The 20,391-nt window shown below is 47.8% G+C and overlaps 1 protein-coding gene across 1 annotated transcript; it reads right to left on the bottom strand.

Annotated features, from left to right (window-relative positions):
* Positions 1-20,166, bottom strand: LOC123772331 (oxytocin-neurophysin 1). The gene is made up of 4 exons (XM_045765424.2): positions 19,972-20,166; positions 11,971-12,101; positions 9,129-9,339; positions 1-744 (listed from the first exon to the last, which is right to left on the bottom strand). Exons 2-4 carry the CDS (start codon positions 12,097-12,099, stop codon positions 623-625), a joined length of 462 nt encoding a protein of 153 aa, XP_045621380.2. The 5' UTR covers positions 12,100-12,101; positions 19,972-20,166; the 3' UTR covers positions 1-622.
* Positions 20,167-20,391: the final 225 nt, after the last annotated feature.

The following is a 20,391-nucleotide window of genomic DNA, read 5'->3' on the forward strand; positions in this document are numbered from 1 at the left end:
TAAATACTGTATATTTTATTTCATGTTTCAGTGACATCATCGGTTTAGAGTCAAGATGGATTATTCATAAGTGAATATGTTTGTTCTAAACAGAGAGATCCAACTCCTTGAGTCCTCACCTTATATATGATTCTCATATCTTAGTTTGTGGGTCATGTAAATATTACATGGTCAAATTATACAACTTATATTTTGGCGGCTATAAGTCAGTTTCCTCTTGGTAATAATTTAATGCATACATATAGTTGAGTTAGGGCTGAATTCCCGACGTTTTCTACCACACTCTTAGAGACGTAAACAATGACTTGGTTCTGCCACCATTGTCTGAGGGCGTTGGTGGCGGAGCTGTGTGTGTGTGTGAGGATACTCCGAGGGCGGGGAGGACTAGGCCCAGGCTCCACTAGTCCTTCAGGGCGGGATGTTGAGTCCAGTAGCAGTCAGTATCCCAGGTTCTGTTAGTCCTCCGTAGGGGCAGGATATACGAGTCTACTAGCAGGGTGGGATCCCAGGCTCTGCTAATCCTTGGAAGCGGGATATAGTCCACTGGTTGTCAGGGTCTGGATCCCGGGCTCTGCTAGTCCTTTGGGGCGGGATATAGTGTCCAGTAGCAGTGAGGGCGGGATCAGAGACTCCACTGGTCGTCCGACAGGTTGGGAAGGAGGGCAAAGCGTTGTCTCTCCGTCTGCTGGTCTTCAAGACTCCCCTCGCCACCATCCACACAACTCCCGTCGAATTCACACTTCACTGTAGAACACACGAAAAAGTACATAACACTGTAGAAAAGTGAACAAGTTACACCACACACTGTATACCACCTGAACAAGTTACACCACACACTGTATAACACCTGAACAAGTTACACCACACACTGTATAACACGTGGACAAGTTACACCACACACTGTATAACACCTGAACAAGTTACACCACACACTGTATAACACCTGAACAAGTTACACCACACACTGTATAACACGCGAACAAGTTACACCACACACTGTATAACACCTGAACAAGTTACACCACACACTGTATAACACCTGAACAAGTTACACCACACACTGTATAACACGCGAACAAGTTACACCACACACTGTATAACACCTGAACAAGTTACACCACACACTGTATAACACGTGGACAAGTTACACCACGCACTGTATAACACCTGAACAAGTTACACCACACACTGTATAACACCTGAACAAGTTACACCACACACTGTATAACACGCGAACAACACTGTCGACCATATGAACAAGTTACACCTCACACCAAGAAACGTAATCATAAGTTATGAATAGCCAACTTATCAGTATACCAGGGGATGATTAACCAGCAAAACTTGACCTGATATTCACTCTGAACCAGACTTCAGGGAAGTCAAACCAGAAGCCCCCTCGGGAATGAGTGACCTCAGTGTCCTGACATTTGAAAATCTGGTGTAAGTAGGATTACCCGACCCAGGGATGGGATCAGAAAACAAAAGGCTGCCATGTCATAAGAGAAACTACGAGGAGGTAAGAAAATACCTAACAGAAGTTCCTTGAGTAACAGAACTCAGAGGAAAGAATGGACAAGACCGGATGGACTACGTCACCCAGAAGTGCAAGGAGGAAGCAGACAAGTTTGTCCCGGCCAGAAAGGGACACATTAAATGCAAAGTAGATACCCATGGTTTAATCAGTGACGTAATGTGGCAGAGCAACACAGTTCAAGAACGTGGAGAAACTACAGGAATAACATGAGACCAGAGAGCAGAGGAATATACCTGAGGGCCAGGAATGAGTACGTCTGTGTGAGAAGAAGGGCAGAGAACACAACATACATAAATAAAATAAAGACCCAACCCAAACTGCTTCACAACCACTATAAGAAGGAAAACAACAGTGATGACACTGGTACTGAAACTGAGGAAAGGAGGGGACAAGCTCACCTAGAATGAAAAGGTGTGTGTGAGCTCAATAGGTTAGAAGAGGTCTTCACAGTAAAGGGAGTGGAAGTCCTTGAACTAAGAGAGGTGTCGTTAAACAAGGAATCACTGGAGAAATTTGGTAGTAGCGTTGGTGAGGTAAGAAATGATCTCCAGGACCTGCACGTGACAAAGACTGTTTGTCCAGATGAAATCCTCACTACGGATACTAAAGGAAAGAGGCAGAAGCACTATGTTTACCAATTTCTGTGGTGTACTGGTCACTGGTAACTAGAGAACTACCAAAAACTTGAAAGACAGCAAATTTAGTACCGATATCCAAGAAGGGAGTCAGACACAACCTCATCCCAGTGTTCTTAACTTGCATACAAAATGATGAAGAAGATTATGAGCAAGAACTAGTAGTACAGGGAGCAGGGAGCCGGTCGGCCGAGCGGACAGCACGCTGGACTTGTGATCCTGTGGTCCTGGGTTCGATCCCAGGCGCCGGCGAGAAACAATGGGCAGAGTTTCTTTCACTCTATGCCCCTGTTACCTAGCAGTAAAATAGGTACCTGGGTGTTAGTCAGCTGTCACGGGCTGCTTCCTGGGGGTGGAGGCCTGGTCGAGGACCGGGCCGCGGGGACACTTAAAAAGCCCCGAAATCATCTCAAGATAACCTCAAGATACATCTGTAGAGAAAGAACTTTGTACCACACCACCAGCATGGGTTCAGGGATGGCAAATCTTGCCTTACAAGATTAATAGAATTCTATGACCAGGTGACACAAATTAGACAAGAAAGAGAAGAGTGGGCAGACTGAATATGTTTGGATTGCCAGAAAGCCTTTGACACAGTGCTACATACGAGTACACAAGAGTACACAGTGCTACAAGAGTACATAAGAGTACACAAGTACTAGTACACAAGCTGGAGAGGCATGAAGGAGCGACAGGAAAGGTACTCCACTGCATAAGGGAGTACCTGAGCAACAGAAGACAGCGAGTCGCCGTGAGAGAGGAGGTCTCAGATTGGCGAGGCGTCACCAGCGGAGTCCCGCAAGGTTCAATTCTCGGACCAATCCTATTTCTCATATACGTAAAGATCTTCAATCTTGGGAATTGAATAAGTCTTTTCAAAGTTCGATGATGCTTAAAAAATAATGAGGATTAAGAGAGAGAGAGAGAGGAAGATAACAAGAGGCTACAAGATGACCTGGACGAACTGAAAGTATAGTCCAAGAAATGGCTGCTAGAATTTAACCCAAGTAAATGTAAAGTAATAAAGCTAGGTGGAGGGAGAAGGAAGTCAGATACAAGGTTATCTTGAGGTTATCTTGAGTTGATTTCGGGGCTTTAGTGTCCCCGCGGCCCGGTCCTTGACCAGGCCTCCACCCCCAGGAAGCAGCCCGTGACAGCTGACTAACACCCAGGTACCTATTTACTGCTAGGTAACAGGGGCATTCAGGGTGAAAGAAACTTTGCCCATTTGTTTCAAGGTACCAAATGGGAAACAAAGTCCTCGATGAAACGGAGAGAGAGAAAGATCTAGGAGTTGATATCACACCAAACCTGTCTCCTGAAGCCCACATCAAAAAGATATCATCAGCGGAGAATGTGAGACTGGCTAACATCAGAATTGTCTTCACAAATTTGTGTAAGGAGTCATTCAGAACCTTGTCTCCCACATACGTGAGACCAATCCTGGAGTATGCGGCTCCAGTGTGGAATCCATACTTAGTCGAGCATAAGACGAATCTGGGGGAAGGTTTAAAGGTACGCAACTAGACTAGTCCCAGAACTACAAGGTATGAGTTACGAGGAAAGGCTACATGAACTAAACCTAACATCGCTGGAGACATGATTACCACATACATAATTCTCAAGGGGACTTGACAGGGTAGATAAGGACACATTATCTAACACAAGTGGTTCACACAAGGGGAACACAGGTGGAAACTGACAACCCAAGTGAGCTAAAGAGACACTTGAAAGAAACTTTTCAGTGCCAGAGTTAATAATTGAACTGCATTAGGAAGTGATGTGGTGGTTACCTTGCTACCTTGTCTTGTTTTCGGGGATCAACGTCACCGTGGCCCGGTCTCTGACCAGACCAGACCGGTGGAGACTGACTCCATACACAGTTTCAAATGTAGATATGATATAGCCCAATAGGCTCAGGAGTATGTTCACTAGTTGATTTACGGTTGAGAGGTGGGACCAAAGAGCCGAAGCTCAACCCCCCGCATGTATAACTAGGTGATCTATAACATGCGTGAACAACTAACACTACACTGTACATCACTAGAACAAGTTACACCACAGTGTACACCACTAGAACAAGTTACACCACAGTGTACACCACTAGAACAAGTTACACCACAGTATACACCACTAGAACAAGTTACACCACAGTGTACACCACTAGAACAAGTTACACCACAGTATACACCACTAGAACAAGTTACACCACAGTGTACACCACTAGAACAAGTTACACCACAGTATACACCACTAGAACAAGTTACACCACAGTGTACACCACTAGAACAAGTTACACCACAGTATACACCACTAGAACAAGTTACACCACAGTGTACATCACTAGAACAAGTTACACCACAGTGTACATCACTAGAACAAGTTACACCACAGTGTACACCACTAGAACAAGTTACACCACAGTATACACCACTAGAACAAGTTACACCACAGTATACACCACTAGAACAAGTTACACCACAGTATACACCACTAGAACAAGTTACACCACAGTGTACACCACTAGAACAAGTTACACCACAGTGTACATCACTAGAACAAGTTACACCACAGTGTACATCACTAGAACAAGTTACACCACAGTGTACATCACTAGAACAAGTTACACCACAGTGTACATCACTAGAACAAGTTACACCACAGTGTACACCACTAGAACAAGTTACACCACAGTGTACACCACTAGAACAAGTTACACCACAGTGTACACCACTAGAACAAGTTACACCACAGTGTACACCACTAGAACAAGTTACACCACAGTATACTCCACTAGAACAAGTTACACCACAGTGTACACCACTAGAACAAGTTACACCACAGTGTACACCACTAGAACAAGTTACACCACAGTATACACCACTAGAACAAGTTACACCACAGTGTACACCACTAGAACAAGTTACACCACAGTGTACACCACTAGAACAAGTTACACCACAGTGTACACCACTAGAACAAGTTACACAACAGTATACACCACTAGAACAAGTTACACCACAGTGTACACCACTAGAACAAGTTACACCACAGTGTACACCACTAGAACAAGTTACACCACAGTGTACACCACTAGAACAAGTTACACCACAGTATACACCACTAGAACAAGTTACACCACAGTATACACCACTAGAACAAGTTACACCACAGTGTACACCACTAGAACAAGTTACACCACAGTGTACTCCACTAGAACAAGTTACACCACAGTGTACACCACTAGAACAAGTTACACCACAGTGTACTCCACTAGAACAAGTTACACCACAGTGTACACCACTAGAACAAGTTACACCACAGTGTACACCACTAGAACAAGTTACACCACAGTGTACTCCACTAGAACAAGTTACACCACAGTGTACACCACTAGAACAAGTTACACCACAGTATACACCACTAGAACAAGTTACACCACAGTGTACTCCACTAGAACAAGTTACACCACAGTGTACACCACTAAAACAAGTTACACCACAGTGTACACCACTAGAACAAGTTACACCACAGTGTACAGTAATAGTAATAGACCGTAATAGGCCTAGGATTGTATGCACAGGTATGGTCAGTTAAAATCAGTTACTTCTCCGTTTTCTTTAGTGTGACATTTGGGCTAATTCAATAATAGAAAACGGAAACTTTTTGAGGACCAACTATCGAGTTTTGTGCGTTTATAATTATATAGTAACACTACACACACAAATCACAATAGCATGATGTATCAAATGAACAAATGTGGATTTGTTCATAATACAGTAGTTTGACAGTTGCTGTATGTTCTATGATTGTAGTGGAATAGAATACAATTAGAACGCCTCGCTTCAACGGTTCTGACGGTCAAGCGTCCGGACGTAATTCGGGTCCCGGAAATACAGTCGGGTTCTTGACGCATAATACAGAAAATTCCGGGTTCGAATCCCAGGCGGGACAGAAACGATTGGGCACATTTCCTTTCATCTTATGCAGCTGTTCACCTAGCAGTAAGTAGGTACTCAGGAGTTAGTCAGTTTGTTGTGGAGAGGGAGAAAAGAGCTCCCTAGAAAAGAGGGAGTTGCAGTTGGCAGTATAATCATGGCTATAGTATATTTAATGTAGTTTCTGTTGTTGTTCTGCTTAAAAGAACAGTATTCTTGAATGAAAGAACATTTTAGGAGAGTACACAGTGCCAGCCACTGTGCATGAGGAGAGTACACAGTGCCAGCCACTGTGCATGAGGAGAGTACACAGTGCCAGCCACTGTGCAGGAGGAGAGTACACAGTGCCAGCCACTGTGCAGCAGGAGAGTACACAGTGCCAGCCACTGTGCAGGAGGAGAGTACACAGTGCCAGTCACTGTGCAGCAGGAGAGTACACAGTGCCAGTCACTGTGCAGGAGGAGAGTAAACAGTGCCAGTCACTGTGCAGGAGGAGAGTACACAGTGCCAGTCACTGTGCAGGAGGAGAGTACACAGTCCCAGCCACTGTGCAGCAGGAGAGTACACAGTGCCAGCCACTCTGCAGGAGGAGAGTACACAGTCCCAGCCACTGTGCAGCAGGAGAGTACACAGTCCCAGCCACTGTGCAGGAGGAGAGTACACAGTTCTAGTCACTGTGCATGAGGACAGTACACAGTCCCAGCCACTGTGCAGGAGAGTACACAGTGCCAGCCACTGTGCAGGAGAGTACACAGTGCCAGCCACTGTGCAGGAGGAGAGTACACAGTCCCAGCCACTGTGCAGGAGGAGAGTACACAGTTCTAGTCACTGTGCATGAGGAGAGTACACAGTCCCAGCCACTGTGCATGAAGACAGTACACAGTCCTAGCCACTGTGCAGGAGGAGAGTACACAGTCCCAGCCACTGTGCAGGAGGAGAGTACACAGTTCTAGTCACTGTGCATGAGGAGAGTACACAGTCCCAGCCACTGTGCATGAAGACAGTACACAGTCCTAGCCACTGTGCAGGAGGAGAGTACACAGTCCCAGCCACTGTGCAGGAGGAGAGTACACAGTGCAGCCACTGTGCACCAGGAGAGTACACAGTCCCAGCCACTGTGCACCAGGAGAGTACACAGTCCCAGCCACTGTGCAGGAGGACAGTACACAGTCCCAGCCACTGTGCAGGAGGACAGTACACAGTCCCAGCCACTGTGCACCAGGAGAGTACACAGTGCCAGCCACTGTGCAGGAGGAGAGTACACAGAGCCAGCCACTGTGCATGAGGAGAGTACACAGTCCCAGCCACTGTGCATGAAGACAGTACACAGTCCCAGCCACTGTGCAGGAGGAGAGTACACAGTCCCAGCCACTGTGCATGAAGACAGTACACAGTCCCAGCCACTGTGCATGAGGAGAGTACACAGTCCCAGCCACTGTGCATGAGGAGAGTACACAGTCCCAGCCACTGTGCAGGAGGACAGTACACAGTCCCAGCCACTGTGCATGAAGACAGTACACAGTCCCAGCCACTGTGCAGGAGGACAGTACACAGTCCCAGCCACTGTGCATGAGGAGAGTACACAGTCCCAGCCACTGTGCATGAAGACAGTACACAGTCCCAGCCACTGTGCAGGAGGACAGTACACAGTCCCAGCCACTGTGCATGAGGAGAGTACACAGTCCCAGCCACTGTGCATGAAGACAGTACACAGTCCCAGCCACTGTGCAGGAGGACAGTACACAGTCCTAGCCACTGTGCATGAGGAGAGTACACAGTCCCAGCCACTGTGCATGAAGACAGTACACAGTCCCAGCCACTGTGCATGAGGAGAGTACACAGTCCCAGCCACTGTGCATGAGGAGAGTACACAGTCCCAGCCACTGTGCATGAAGACAGTACACAGTCCCAGCCACTGTGCATGAGGAGAGTACACAGTCCCAGCCACTGTGCATGAGGAGAGTACACAGTCCCAGCCACTGTGCAGGAGAGTACACAGTCCCAGCCACTGTGCATGAGGAGAGTACACAGTGCCAGCCACTGTGCATGAGGAGAGTACACAGTCCCAGCCACTGTGCATGAGGAGAGTACACAGTCCCAGCCACTGTGCAGGAGGACAGTACACAGTCCCAGCCACTGTGCATGAGGAGAGTACACAGTCCCAGCCACTGTGCATGAAGACAGTACACAGTCCCAGCCACTGTGCATGAAGACAGTACACAGTCCCAGCCACTGTGCATGAAGACAGTACACAGTCCCAGCCACTGTGCATGAAGACAGTACACAGTCCCAGCCACTGTGCATGAGGAGAGTACACAGTCCCAGCCACTGTGCACCAGGAGAGTTCACAGTCCCAGCCACTGTGCACCAGGAGAGTACACAGTCCCAGCCACTGTGCACCAGGAGAGTACACAGTCCTAGCCACTGTGCATGAGGACAGTACACAGTCCCAGCCACTGTGCATGAGGACAGTACACAGTCCCAGCCACTGTGCATGAGGAGAGTACACAGTCCCAGCCACTGTGCATGAGGACAGTACACAGTGCCAGCCACTGTGCATGAAGACAGTACACAGTCCTAGATAAAATCTCTGGAGCAAGGTTGGGGTACGAGACCCCAGCGTCCCGGGTGCCCCCCGACACGCAGCCTGGTCCGCGGTGTGCTGGGGTTATCTTGAGGTTATCTTGAGATGATTTCGGGGCTTTTTAGTGTCCCCGCGGCCCGGTCCTCGACCAGGCCTCCACCCCCAGGAAGCAGCCCGTGACAGCTGACTAACTCCCAGGTACCTATTTACTGCTAGGTAACAGGGGCATTCAGGGTGAAAGAAACTTTACCCATTTGTTTCTGCCTCGTGCGGGAATCGAACCCGCGCCACAGAATTAAGAGTCCTGCGCGCTATCCACCAGGCTACGAGGCCCCCTAACAATGTAAACAATGGTGTAAACAATGCCCGTCTCCAAAGAAAAAAATCATAGCTATATCACGCTACTGTGAGTTCACTGTGGAGTAACTTCATACTTTCTGTGCAGCAGAGTCCTGAAGCGGCACAGCGTCCTCCCCGCAGCCTGCCGCAGGTGTTCAGGTCTGTGTTAGCGCAGGTTACGGGCACCAGGTTCTCGGCGCGGCACATCCTGGCCTCCCGGGTCCCCATGAAGCAGCCGATCCCGGGCCCACAGCAGATCTCTGGCCCCAAACAGCGCCCCCGGAGTCCTGGTCCACACGAGGTACACTGCAAGGATAGGTTATGTGTATTAACCTTTACACTGCTCCAAACCTCCCTGCAGTGTTACACACACACCTGTTGTAGTAGTTTATGTGTGTTGAAGTAGTTTATGAGTGTGTTGAAGTAGTTTATGAGTGTGTTGAAGTAGTTTATGAGTATTGAAGTAGTTTATGAGTGTTGAAGTAGTTTATGAGTGTGTTGAAGTAGTTTATGAGTGTTGAAGTAGTTTATGTGTGTTGAAGTAGTTTATGAGTGTGTTGAAGTAGTTTATGAGTGTGTTGAAGTAGTTTATGAGTATTGAAGTAGTTTATGAGTGTTGAAGTAGTTTATGAGTGTGTTGAAGTAGTTTATGAGTGTTGAAGTAGTTTATGTGTGTTGAAGTAGTTTATGAGTGTTGAAGTAGTTTATGAGTGTTGAAGTAGTTTATGAGTGTGTTGAAGTAGTTTATGTGTGTTGAAGTAGTTTATGAGTGTGTTGAAGTAGTTTATGAGTGTTGAAGTAGTTTATGTGTGTTGAAGTAGTTTATGAGTGTGTTGAAGTAGTTTATGAGTGTGTTGAAGTAGTTTATGTGTGTTGAAGTAGTTTATGAGTGTGTTGAAGTAGTTTATGAGTGTTGAAGTAGTTTATGTGTGTTGAAGTAGTTTATGAGTGTGTTGAAGTAGTTTATGAGTATTGAAGTAGTTTATGAGTGTTGAAGTAGTTTATGAGTGTGTTGAAGTAGTTTATGAGTGTTGAAGTAGTTTATGTGTGTTGAAGTAGTTTATGAGTGTGTTGAAGTAGTTTATGAGTGTGTTGAAGTAGTTTATGTGTGTTGAAGTAGTTTATGAGTGTGTTGAAGTAGTTTATGAGTGTTGAAGTAGTTTATGTGTGTTGAAGTAGTTTATGAGTGTGTTGAAGTAGTTTATGAGTGTGTTGAAGTAGTTTATGAGTGTTGAAGTAGTTTATGAGTGTATTGAAGTAGTTTATGAGTGTGTTGAAGTAGTTTATGTGTGTTGAAGTAGTTTATGAGTGTGTTGAAGTAGTGTATGAGTGTTGAAGTAGTTTATGTGTGTTGAAGTAGTTTATGAGTGTTGAAGTAGTTTATGAGTGTGTTGAAGTAGTTTATGAGAGTGTTGAAGTAGTGTATGAGTGTGTTGAAGTAGTTTATGAGTGTTGAAGTAGTTTATGAGTGTGTTGAAGTAGTTTATGAGTGTTGAAGTAGTTTATGAGAGTGTTGAAGTAGTGTATGAGTGTGTTGAAGTAGTTTATGAGTGTTGAAGTAGTTTATGAGTGTGTTGAAGTAGTTTATGAGTGTGTTGAAGTAGTGTATGAGTGTTGAAGTAGTTTATGAGTGTTGAAGTAGTTTATGAGTGTGTTGAAGTAGTTTATGAGTGTTGAAGTAGTTTATGAGTGTGTTGAAGTAGTTTATGAGTGTTGAAGTAGTTTATGAGTGTTGAAGTAGTTTATGAGTGTTGAAGTAGTTTATGAGTGTTGAAGTAGTTTATGAGTGTTGAAGTAGTTTATGAGTGTTGAAGTAGTTTATGAGTGTGTTGAAGTAGTTTATGAGTGTTGAAGTAGTTTATGAGTGTTGAAGTAGTTTATGAGTGTTGAAGTAGTTTATGAGTGTTGAAGTAGTTTATGAGTGTTGAAGTAGTTTATGTGTGTTGAAGTAGTTTATGAGTGTTGAAGTAGTTTATAAGTGTTGAAATAGTTTGAGTGTTGAAGTAGTTTATAAGTGTTGAAATAGTTTGAGTGTTGAAGTAGTTTATAAGTGTTGAAGTAGTTTATGAGTGTTGAAGTAGTTTATAAGTGTTGAAGTAGTTTATGAGTGTTGAAGTAGTTTATGAGTGTTGAAGTAGTTTATGTGTGTTGAAGTAGTTTATGTGTGTTGAAGTAGTTTATGAGTGTGTTGAAGTAGTTTATGAGTGTGTTGAAGTAGTTTATGAGTGTGTTGAAGTAGTTTATGAGTGTTGAAGTAGTTTATGAGTGTTGAAGTAGTTTATGAGTGTTGAAGTAGTTTATGTGTGTTGAAGTAGTTTATGTGTGTTGAAGTAGTTTATGTGTGTTGAAGTAGTTTATGAGTGTTGAAGTAGTTTATGAGTGTTGAAGTAGTTTATGAGTGTTGAAGTAGTTTATGAGTGTTGAAGTAGTTTATGAGTGTTGAAGTAGTTTATGAGTGTTGAAGTAGTTTATGAGTGTGTTGAAGTAGTTTATGAGTTTTGAAGTAGTTTATGAGTGTTGAAGTAGTTTATGAGTGTGTTGAAGTAGTTTATGAGTGTTGAAGTAGTGTATGAGAGTGTTGAAGTAGTTTATGAGTGTTGAAGTAGTTTATGAGTGTTGAAGTAGTTTATGAGTGTTGAAGTAGTTTATGAGTGTTGAAGTAGTTTATGAGTGTGTTGGAGTAGTTTATGAGTGTTGAAGTAGTTTATGTGTGTTGAAGTAGTGTATGAGTGTTGAAGTAGTTTATGAGTGTTGAAGTAGTTTATGAGTGTGTTGAAGTAGTTTATGAGTGTGTTGAAGTAGTTTATGAGTGTTGAAGTAGTTTATGAGTGTTGAAGTAGTTTATGAGTGTTGAAGTAGTTTATGAGTGTGTTGAAGTAGTTTATGAGTGTGTTGAAGTAGTTTATGAGTGTTGAAGTAGTTAATGATCATACTCACAGTCCTGGAACGACCAATTTGTGCTGAAGAAGAGGACCTCTTGCCCCCAGGAGGACAGTTAGTGATGAAGCACGCAGCCGCGTTCCCAACCACAACAGCCGCCACCATCATCAGTACACCCGCCTGCATACCTGTGGGGGGCACAACCCTCTGTGTTAGTAACACACACCTGTACGGTTGCCACTTGTACACACCTGCCGGCCCTAGCATCTGTACTAGTGGCTAGGACAACACACCTGTATATATGGCTTCCACCACTCCACCTACACACCTGCTCACACACCTGGATGTATCCTTACTACATCTGTCAGTCACCATCTTGTCTCATTATAATGGAAGCACCCGCCGGCTTGGTGTCCCCGCCGAGGCCACTAGAGAGAGATGGTGGGCCAACAGGTAAACTCAGGTAGGTTTACTCAAATAACGATGAACATGGGGACACAGACAGAGTACCTAGATCTGTGTAAACATTACAGTGCTCTGTGGCCTCGACGAGGACAGGTAGCCGGCGGTTTGTCAAATGTTCACCAATTCATCCTGATGATTAGTTACGTGATAATTATAGCTACTTTCTAGTGGGCGTTCTATTTATAGATAAAAATGGAAATGTTCGCTTGTGCATCTTGAGGTTATCTTGAGATGATTTCGGGGCTTTAGTGTCCCCGCGGCCCGGTCCTCGACCAAGCCTCCACCCCCAGGAAGCAGCCCGTGACAGCTGACTAACACCCAGGTACCTATTTTACTGCTAGGTAACAGGGGCATAGGGTGAAAGAAACTCTGCCCATTGTTTGTCGCCGGCGCCTGGGATCGATCCCAGGACCACAGGATCACAAGTCCAGCGTGCTGTCCGCTCGGCCGACCGACTGCATAACCGCTAATCTTCGAAAGTTCTTCACCGATTGCTTTGAAATTTTGACACAACGTGGCACTCGCATAGGCGCATCTTTTTATATATTCCTACTATATAGATGCCACACCTGTGACAGGTAAAAACATGCGTTTTTGAAAAACAGCGCCATCTGTTGCACATAATAGCAACATTCACGCTATACTAAATATGTCACGAATTCTATTTCAATGTTTCCGATTGCATTGATAAATTTTATTTTTATAGATTTCGATTTATTTTATTTTTTATTGAATTATTTTGTGTGCCATTGTGTTGGAATTGAGCTGTGTTGTTTACCATACCGTTCATTTCGTGAGTATAAGTATAGATGCCACACCTGTGACAGGTAAAACTATGTTTTTCTTGAAAAACAGCGCCATCTGTTGCATGTAAGAGCAACACACATGCTATACTAAATATGTTACAATTCCATTTCAATGTTTCTGATTGCATTGATAAATTGAATTTTCATAGATTTTTTCATTTTGATTTAATTATTTTGTGTGAATTGCGTTGGAATTGAGCTGTGTTGTTTACAATACTGTTTATTTCGTGAGTATAGTTTTTTTTCTATTTTTTAAATATTTTCATTTCACTTTTTATCTGTTTTTCTTATATTTCAGTGATGGGAACATCAGATCTCTTGATGTTCCCAATTTTCTGATGGGAACATCAGACCATTTGGGAAGGCTTCGGACGAGGGAGGGGGGAATGGTGGGGAGGACGAGGGGAAGGGGAAGTTTGGGATGGTGGGGACGAGGTGATGGGGGAATGAGAATGTTGGGGAGGACAAAGGGACAGGGGAGTAAGGGCATGGTGGGGAAGAGTGGGGGACAGGGAAGGTTGCTGTGGCTCAGCCACAGCAACGCGTGGCCGGGTACTGCTAGTAATTTATAAGGCTATAACTGTACTGGTTTGCGTGTAAATCTGATCACGCAGACTATTGGGGTTGGGTATGTACACTTGAAGATATTGTTGGTGATGCAGGCGATGAGTCACAATAACGTGGCTAAAGTATATTGATCAGACCACACACTAGAAGGTGAAGGGACGACGACGTTTCGGTCCGTCCTGGACCATTCTCAAGTCGATTGTCGACTTGAAACTGGGCCAGGACGGACCGAAACGTCGTCGTCCCTTCACCTTCTAGTGTGTGGTCTGGTCAACATATTGTTGGTGATGTTACTGGTATATATGTGTGATGTCACATATGACTCCATACATATATGGCTAGATAACCGGCGTCTCCCGGGTCTGTTTCTCCCCTCAGTACTCTACACTCTATCCCCCCCCCTCTCTCTCTCTCTCTCTCTCTCTCTCTCTCTCTCTCTCTCTCTCTCTCTCTCTCTCTCTCTCTCTCTCTCTCTCTCTCTCAGAACGTGCAATCTTAACACCTGTTTAAAATTTACAATAAATTCTGTGGGAAATAAAAAGACAATTATAGACTTCATAGAAGTCGCAATATGAGCCGAACCTGCTTAAAGAGGGGCATGGGGGGTCGACTCTGACACCCCCTATGACACTCCTCATCCCCTCTTACGAACACTAATCATTATGCAAAGTTTTAGAGGCTACCTCTATGCGTTTGGCTTTCCACCATGGAACGCCAGACAGACTAATTGACAGACAGACTGATTGACAGAGACATTGAGACAGACAGCTACCTATTGTATTTTATAGAGTAGGTTACATATTTTAGCAGAGTAGGCAGCGTAGTACGTGTGTGATCACAACTTAACATACATCAACGGGTCCTCCTACAACCTGTCCTCCTACATCCTGTCCTCCTACAACCTGTCCTCCTACAACCTGTCCTCCTACATCCTGTCCTCCTACATCCTGTCCTCCTACAACCTGTCCTCCTACAACCTGTCCTCCTACAACCTGTCCTCCTACAACCTGTCCTCCTACAACCTGTCCTCCTACAACCTGTCCTCCTACAACCTGTCCTCCTACAGCCTGTCCTCCTACAGCCTGTCCTCCTACAACCTGTCCTCGTACAATCTGTCCTACAACCTGTCCTCCTACAGCCTGTCCTACAACCTGTCCTCCTACAACCTGTCCTCCTACAATCTGTCCTACAACCTGTCCTCCTACAACCTGTCCTCCTACAACCTGTCCTCCTACAACCTGTCCTCCTACAACCTGTCCTCCTACAACCTGTCCTCCTACAACCTGTCCTCCTACAGCCTGTCCTCCTACAGCCTGTCCTCCTACAACCTGTCCTCGTACAATCTGTCCTACAACCTGTCCTCCTACAGCCTGTCCTACAACCTGTCCTCCTACAACCTGTCCTCCTACAATCTGTCCTACAACCTGTCCTCCTACATCCTGTCCTACAACCTGTCCTACAACCTGTCCTCCCACAACCTGTCCTCCTACAACCTGTCCTACAACCTGTCCTCCTACAACCTGTCCTACAACCTGTCCTCCTACAACCTGTCCTCCTACAACCTGTCCTACAACCTGTCCTCCTACAACCTGTCCTCCTACAACCTGTCCTCCTACAACCTGTCCTCCCACAACCTGTCCTCCTACAACCTGTCCTCCTACAACCTGTCCTCCTACAACGTGTCCTCCTACAGCCTGTCCTCCTACAACCTGTCCTCCTACATCCTGTCCTCCTACATCCTGTCCTCCTACAACCTGTCCTCCTACAACCTGTCCTCCTACAACCTGTCCTCCTACAACCTGTCCTCCTACAACCTGTCCTCCTACATCCTGTCCTCCTACAACCTGTCCTCCTACAATCTGTCCTACAACCTGTCCTACAACCTGTCCTCCTACAACCTGTCCTCCTACAACCTGTCCTCCCACAACTTGTCCTTCTACAACCTGTCCTCCTACAACCTGTCCTCCTACAACCTGTCCTCCTACAGCCTGTCCTCCTACAGCCTGTCCTCCTACAACCTGTCCTCCTACAACCTGTCTTCCTACAACCTATCCTCCTACAACCTGTCCTCCCACAACCTGTCCTCCCACAACCTGTCCTCCTTCAACCTGTCCTCCTACAATCTGTCCTACAACCTGTCCTCCTACAACCTGTCCTCCTACAACCTGTCCTCCTACAACCTGTCCTCCTACAACCTGTCCTCCTACAACCTATCCTACATCCTGTCCTACAACCTGTCCTACAACCTGTCCTCCTACATCCTGTCCTCCTACAACCTGTCCTACAACCTGTCCTCCTACATCCTGTCCTCCTACAACCTGTCCTCCTACAACCTGTCCTCCTACATCCTGTCCTCCTACAACCTGTCCTACAATCTGTCCTACAACCTGTCCTCCTACAACCTGTCCTCCCACAACCTGTCCTCCTACAACCTGTCCTCCCACAACCTGTCCTCCTACAACCTGTCCTCCTACAACCTGTCCTCCTACAACCTGTCTTCCTCCAACCTGTCCTCCTACAACCTGTCCTCCTACAACCTGTCCTACAATCTGTCCTACAACCTGTCCTCCTACAACCTGTCCTCCCACAACCTGTCCTACAACCTGTCCTACAACCTGTCCTCCTACAACCTGTCCTCCTACAACCTGTCCTCCTACAGCCTGTCCTCCTACAACCTGTCCTCCTACAACCTATCCTCCTACAACCTATCCTCCTACAACCTGTCCTCCTACAACCTGTCCTCATACAACCTGTCCTCCTACAACCTGTCCTCCTACAACCTGTCCTCCTACAACCTGTCCTCCTACAGCCTGTCCTCCTACAACCTGTCCTCCCACAATCTGTCCTCCTCCAACCTGTCCTCCCACAACCTGTCCTCCTACAACCTGTCCTCCTACAACCTGTCCTCCTACAACCTGTCCTCCTACAACCTGTCCTACAGCCTGTCCTCCTACAGCCTGTCCTCCTACAGCCTGTCCTCCTACAACCTGTCCTCCCACAATCTGTCCTCCTCCAACCTGTCCTCCCACAACCTGTCCTCCCACAACCTGTCCTCCCACAACCTGTCCTCCTACAGCCTGTCCTCCTACAACCTGTCCTCCTACAACCTGTCCTCCTACAACCTGTCCTCCTACAACCTGTCCTCCTACAATCTATCCTCCCACAACCTGTCCTCCTACAACCTGTCCTCCCACAACCTGTCCTCCTACAACCTGAGAGAGCCACAAAGAGCCTCCCAGACCAGCCCATCCTCTCCAGCGTTCCCAACGGCCCTAAAATGAAGTACTAACCTACCCCGAGGACGTATAAATAGGGGAAATTTATACATGACTCAGGAAAGCATCAACCAGTAACGAAACCTCTGCATCTTCCCTCAGTGACAGCGACATTGTTTACATCAAAGAGTTTACGAGCTCTGAAGGGCCACGAGGTTGTTTACAACAACAATAACAACCTCGGGGTTGTGAAGTTTACAAACCCGTGAACTGTTGAGTAAATGTCAACACGGCCGCCATGATGAAGGAGGGATGAACAGGTTTCGTCAGAGGCGGCACAAACGCTTCATAAATCTAGGCTCGATTTAATGCACTTCAGCTTCTACCTTATCTTGAGGTTATCTTGAGATGATTTCGGGGCTTTAGTGTCCCCGCGGCCCGGTCCTCGACCAGGCCTCCACCCCAAGGAAGCAGCCCGTGACAGCTGACTAACACCCAGGTACCTATTTTACTGCTAGGTAACAGGGGTATAGGGTAAAAGAAACTCTACCCATTGTTTCTCGCCGGCGCCTGGGATCGAATCCAGGATCACAAGTCCAGCGTGCTGTCCGCTCGGCCGACCGGCTCCCGACCGCCCACGGAGAGTTGCCTCGCTACTGTTCCATTTTCTGGCGGTAAGTGTTCGAAAAAAGGTACACACTGTGAACGATTAGGCCTCAACAGTTCGATTTCAAACGTTCCACCGACAGATATTTACAAGTAGGGCAGCTGTGTTCGTTCTCGACCCACCATCGGGAATCCTGGGTTCGAATCCCTACCCGGGACGAAAAAATGGTTGTGCGCGTTTGCTATCACCTCATGCCTCTGTTCACCTAGCAGGAAATAGGTACCCGGGAGTTAGTAAACTGTTGTGGGTGGCTGCATCCAGGGGGGGGGGTGTGAGGGTCCCCCCTAGAGCGCCAGGGAACCACTAGAGCGCCTGGGAACCACTAGAGCGCCTGGGAACCACTAGAGCGCCTGGGAACCATTAGAGCGCCTGGGAACCACTAGAGCGCCAGGGAACCACTAGAGCGCCAGGGAACCACTAGAGCGCCAGGAGAACCACTAGAGCGCCTGGGAACCACTAGAGCGCCTGGGAACCACTAGAGCGCCTGGGAACCACTAGAGCGCCAGGGAACCACTAGAGCGCCAGGGAACCACTAGAGCGCCTGGGAACCACTAGAGCGCCAGGGGAACCACTAGAGCGCCTGGGAACCACTAGAGCGCCTGGGAACCACTAGAGCGCCTGGGAACCACTAGAGCGCCTGGGAACCACTTGAGCGCCAGGGGAACCACTAGAGCGCCTGGGAACCACTAGAGCGCCAGGGGAACCACTAGAGCCTCAGGGAACCACTAGAGCGCCAGGGGAACCACTAGAGCACCTGGGGAACCACTAGAGCACCTGGGAACCACTAGAGCGCCTGGGAACCACTAGAGCGCCTGGAAACCACTAGAGCACCAGGGAACTACTAGAGCACCAGGGAACCACTAGAGCACCAGGGAACCACTAGAGCACTTGGGAACCACTAGAGCGCCTGGGAACCACTAGAGCACCTGGGAACCACTAGAGCACCAGGGAACCGCTAGAGCGCCAGGGGAACCACTAGAGCGCCAGGGAACCACTAGAGCGCCAGGGAACCACTAGAGCGCCAGGAGAACCACTAGAGCGCCTGGGAACCACTAGAGCGCCTGGGAACCACTAGAGCGCCTGGGAACCACTAGAGCGCCAGGGAACCACTAGAGCGCCAGGGAACCACTAGAGCGCCTGGGAACCACTAGAGCGCCAGGGGAACCACTAGAGCGCCTGGGAACCACTAGAGCGCCTGGGAACCACTAGAGCGCCTGGGAACCACTAGAGCGCCTGGGAACCACTTGAGCGCCAGGGGAACCACTAGAGCGCCTGGGAACCACTAGAGCGCCAGGGGAACCACTAGAGCCTCAGGGAACCACTAGAGCGCCAGGGGAACCACTAGAGCACCTGGGGAACCACTAGAGCACCTGGGAACCACTAGAGCGCCTGGGAACCACTAGAGCGCCTGGGAACCACTAGAGCACCAGGGAACTACTAGAGCACCAGGGAACCACTAGAGCACCAGGGAACCACTAGAGCACTTGGGAACCACTAGAGCGCCTGGGAACCACTAGAGCACCTGGGAACCACTAGAGCACCAGGGAACCGCTAGAGCGCCAGGGGAACCACTAGAGCGCCAGGGGAACCACTAGAGCACCTGGGAACCACTAGAGCACCTGGGAACCACAAAGAGCCCCTGGGAACCATTAGAGCACCTGGGAACCACTAGAGCGCCAGGGGAACCATTAGAGCGCCTGGGAACCACTAGAGCCCCTGGGAACCACTAGAGCCCCTGGGAACCACTAGAGCCCCTGGGAACCACTAGAGCACCTGGGAACCACTAGAGCACCTGGGAACCACTAGAGCGCCTGGGAACCACTAGAGCGCCTGGGAACCACTAGAGCGCCTGGGAACCACTAGAGCACCTGGGAACCACTAGAGCGTCTGGGAACCACTAGAGCGCCTGGGAACCACTAGAGCGCCTGGGAACCACTAGAGCACCTGGGAACCACTAGAGCACGAGGGAACCACTAGAGCCCCAGGGAACCACTAGAGCCCCAGGGAACCACTAGAGCACCTGGGAACCACTAGAGCACCAGGGAACCACTAGAGCACCAGGGAACCACTAGAGCACCAGGGAACCACTAGAGCACCTGGGGAACCACTAGAGCACCTGGGAACCACTAGAGCACCTGGGAACCACTAGAGCACCAGGGAACCACTAGAGCCCCAGGGAACCACTAGAGCGCCTGGAGATCACTAGAGCACCTGGGAACCACTCGAGCACCTGGGAACCACTAGAACCCCTGGGAACCACTAGAGCACCTGGGAACCACTAGAGCGCCTGGGAACCACTAGAGGGCTCCACTAGAGGGAGGGGCGGGAGAGACCTTACCTGTTGGCTGCCAGTGGCTGACTGGGTGAGAGAGGAGGAAGAGGAGAGGTGAGGCCCGGGAGAGGAGAGAGCGTAATGGCCGAGCTCTCCTCTCCCTCTGTCTTATATAAGAGGCTCAAGAGGTGTGGGAGGAGACGGCGCCTTGGAGACCAGGTGGAGGCGCGAGCCCGTGCGCACGCACGCTTAGAAGATACACGCTCGAAAACCATTCCCACTCAAGTCCTTGTTATCAGTCGTTACCTCTCTAGAGTAATAGAGTTCTGTAGAGTACTATAGTACTCTATAGTACTCTACACATTCATATACCTTCAGGCACAGAGTCTTCACTCACGGTAGACACAAGCGTTAGTGTGTCTGTCTTGTATTCAACGTCGCGAGGATTGGTGTATAAAACTGTATTGAACAGTCTTGCTGATGACA

This window comes from Procambarus clarkii, chromosome 69 (assembly GCF_040958095.1).
Source record: "Procambarus clarkii isolate CNS0578487 chromosome 69, FALCON_Pclarkii_2.0, whole genome shotgun sequence".
NCBI lineage: Eukaryota > Metazoa > Arthropoda > Malacostraca > Decapoda > Cambaridae > Procambarus > Procambarus clarkii.

Bases quoted from the DNA above. Each gene is read 5' to 3' on its own strand.
- LOC123772331 (XM_045765424.2), bottom strand. From the start codon at position 12,099: ATGCAGGCGGGTGTACTGATGATGGTGGCGGCTGTTGTGGTTGGGAAC. The intron at 9,340-11,970 runs GTGAGTATGATC...CTATCCTTGCAG, and splicing joins AAATTGGTCGTTCCAGGACT to TGTACCTCGTGTGGACCAGG. The intron at 745-9,128 runs GTATGAAGTTAC...TGTGTTCTACAG, and splicing joins AGGACTCTGCTGCACAGAAA to TGAAGTGTGAATTCGACGGG.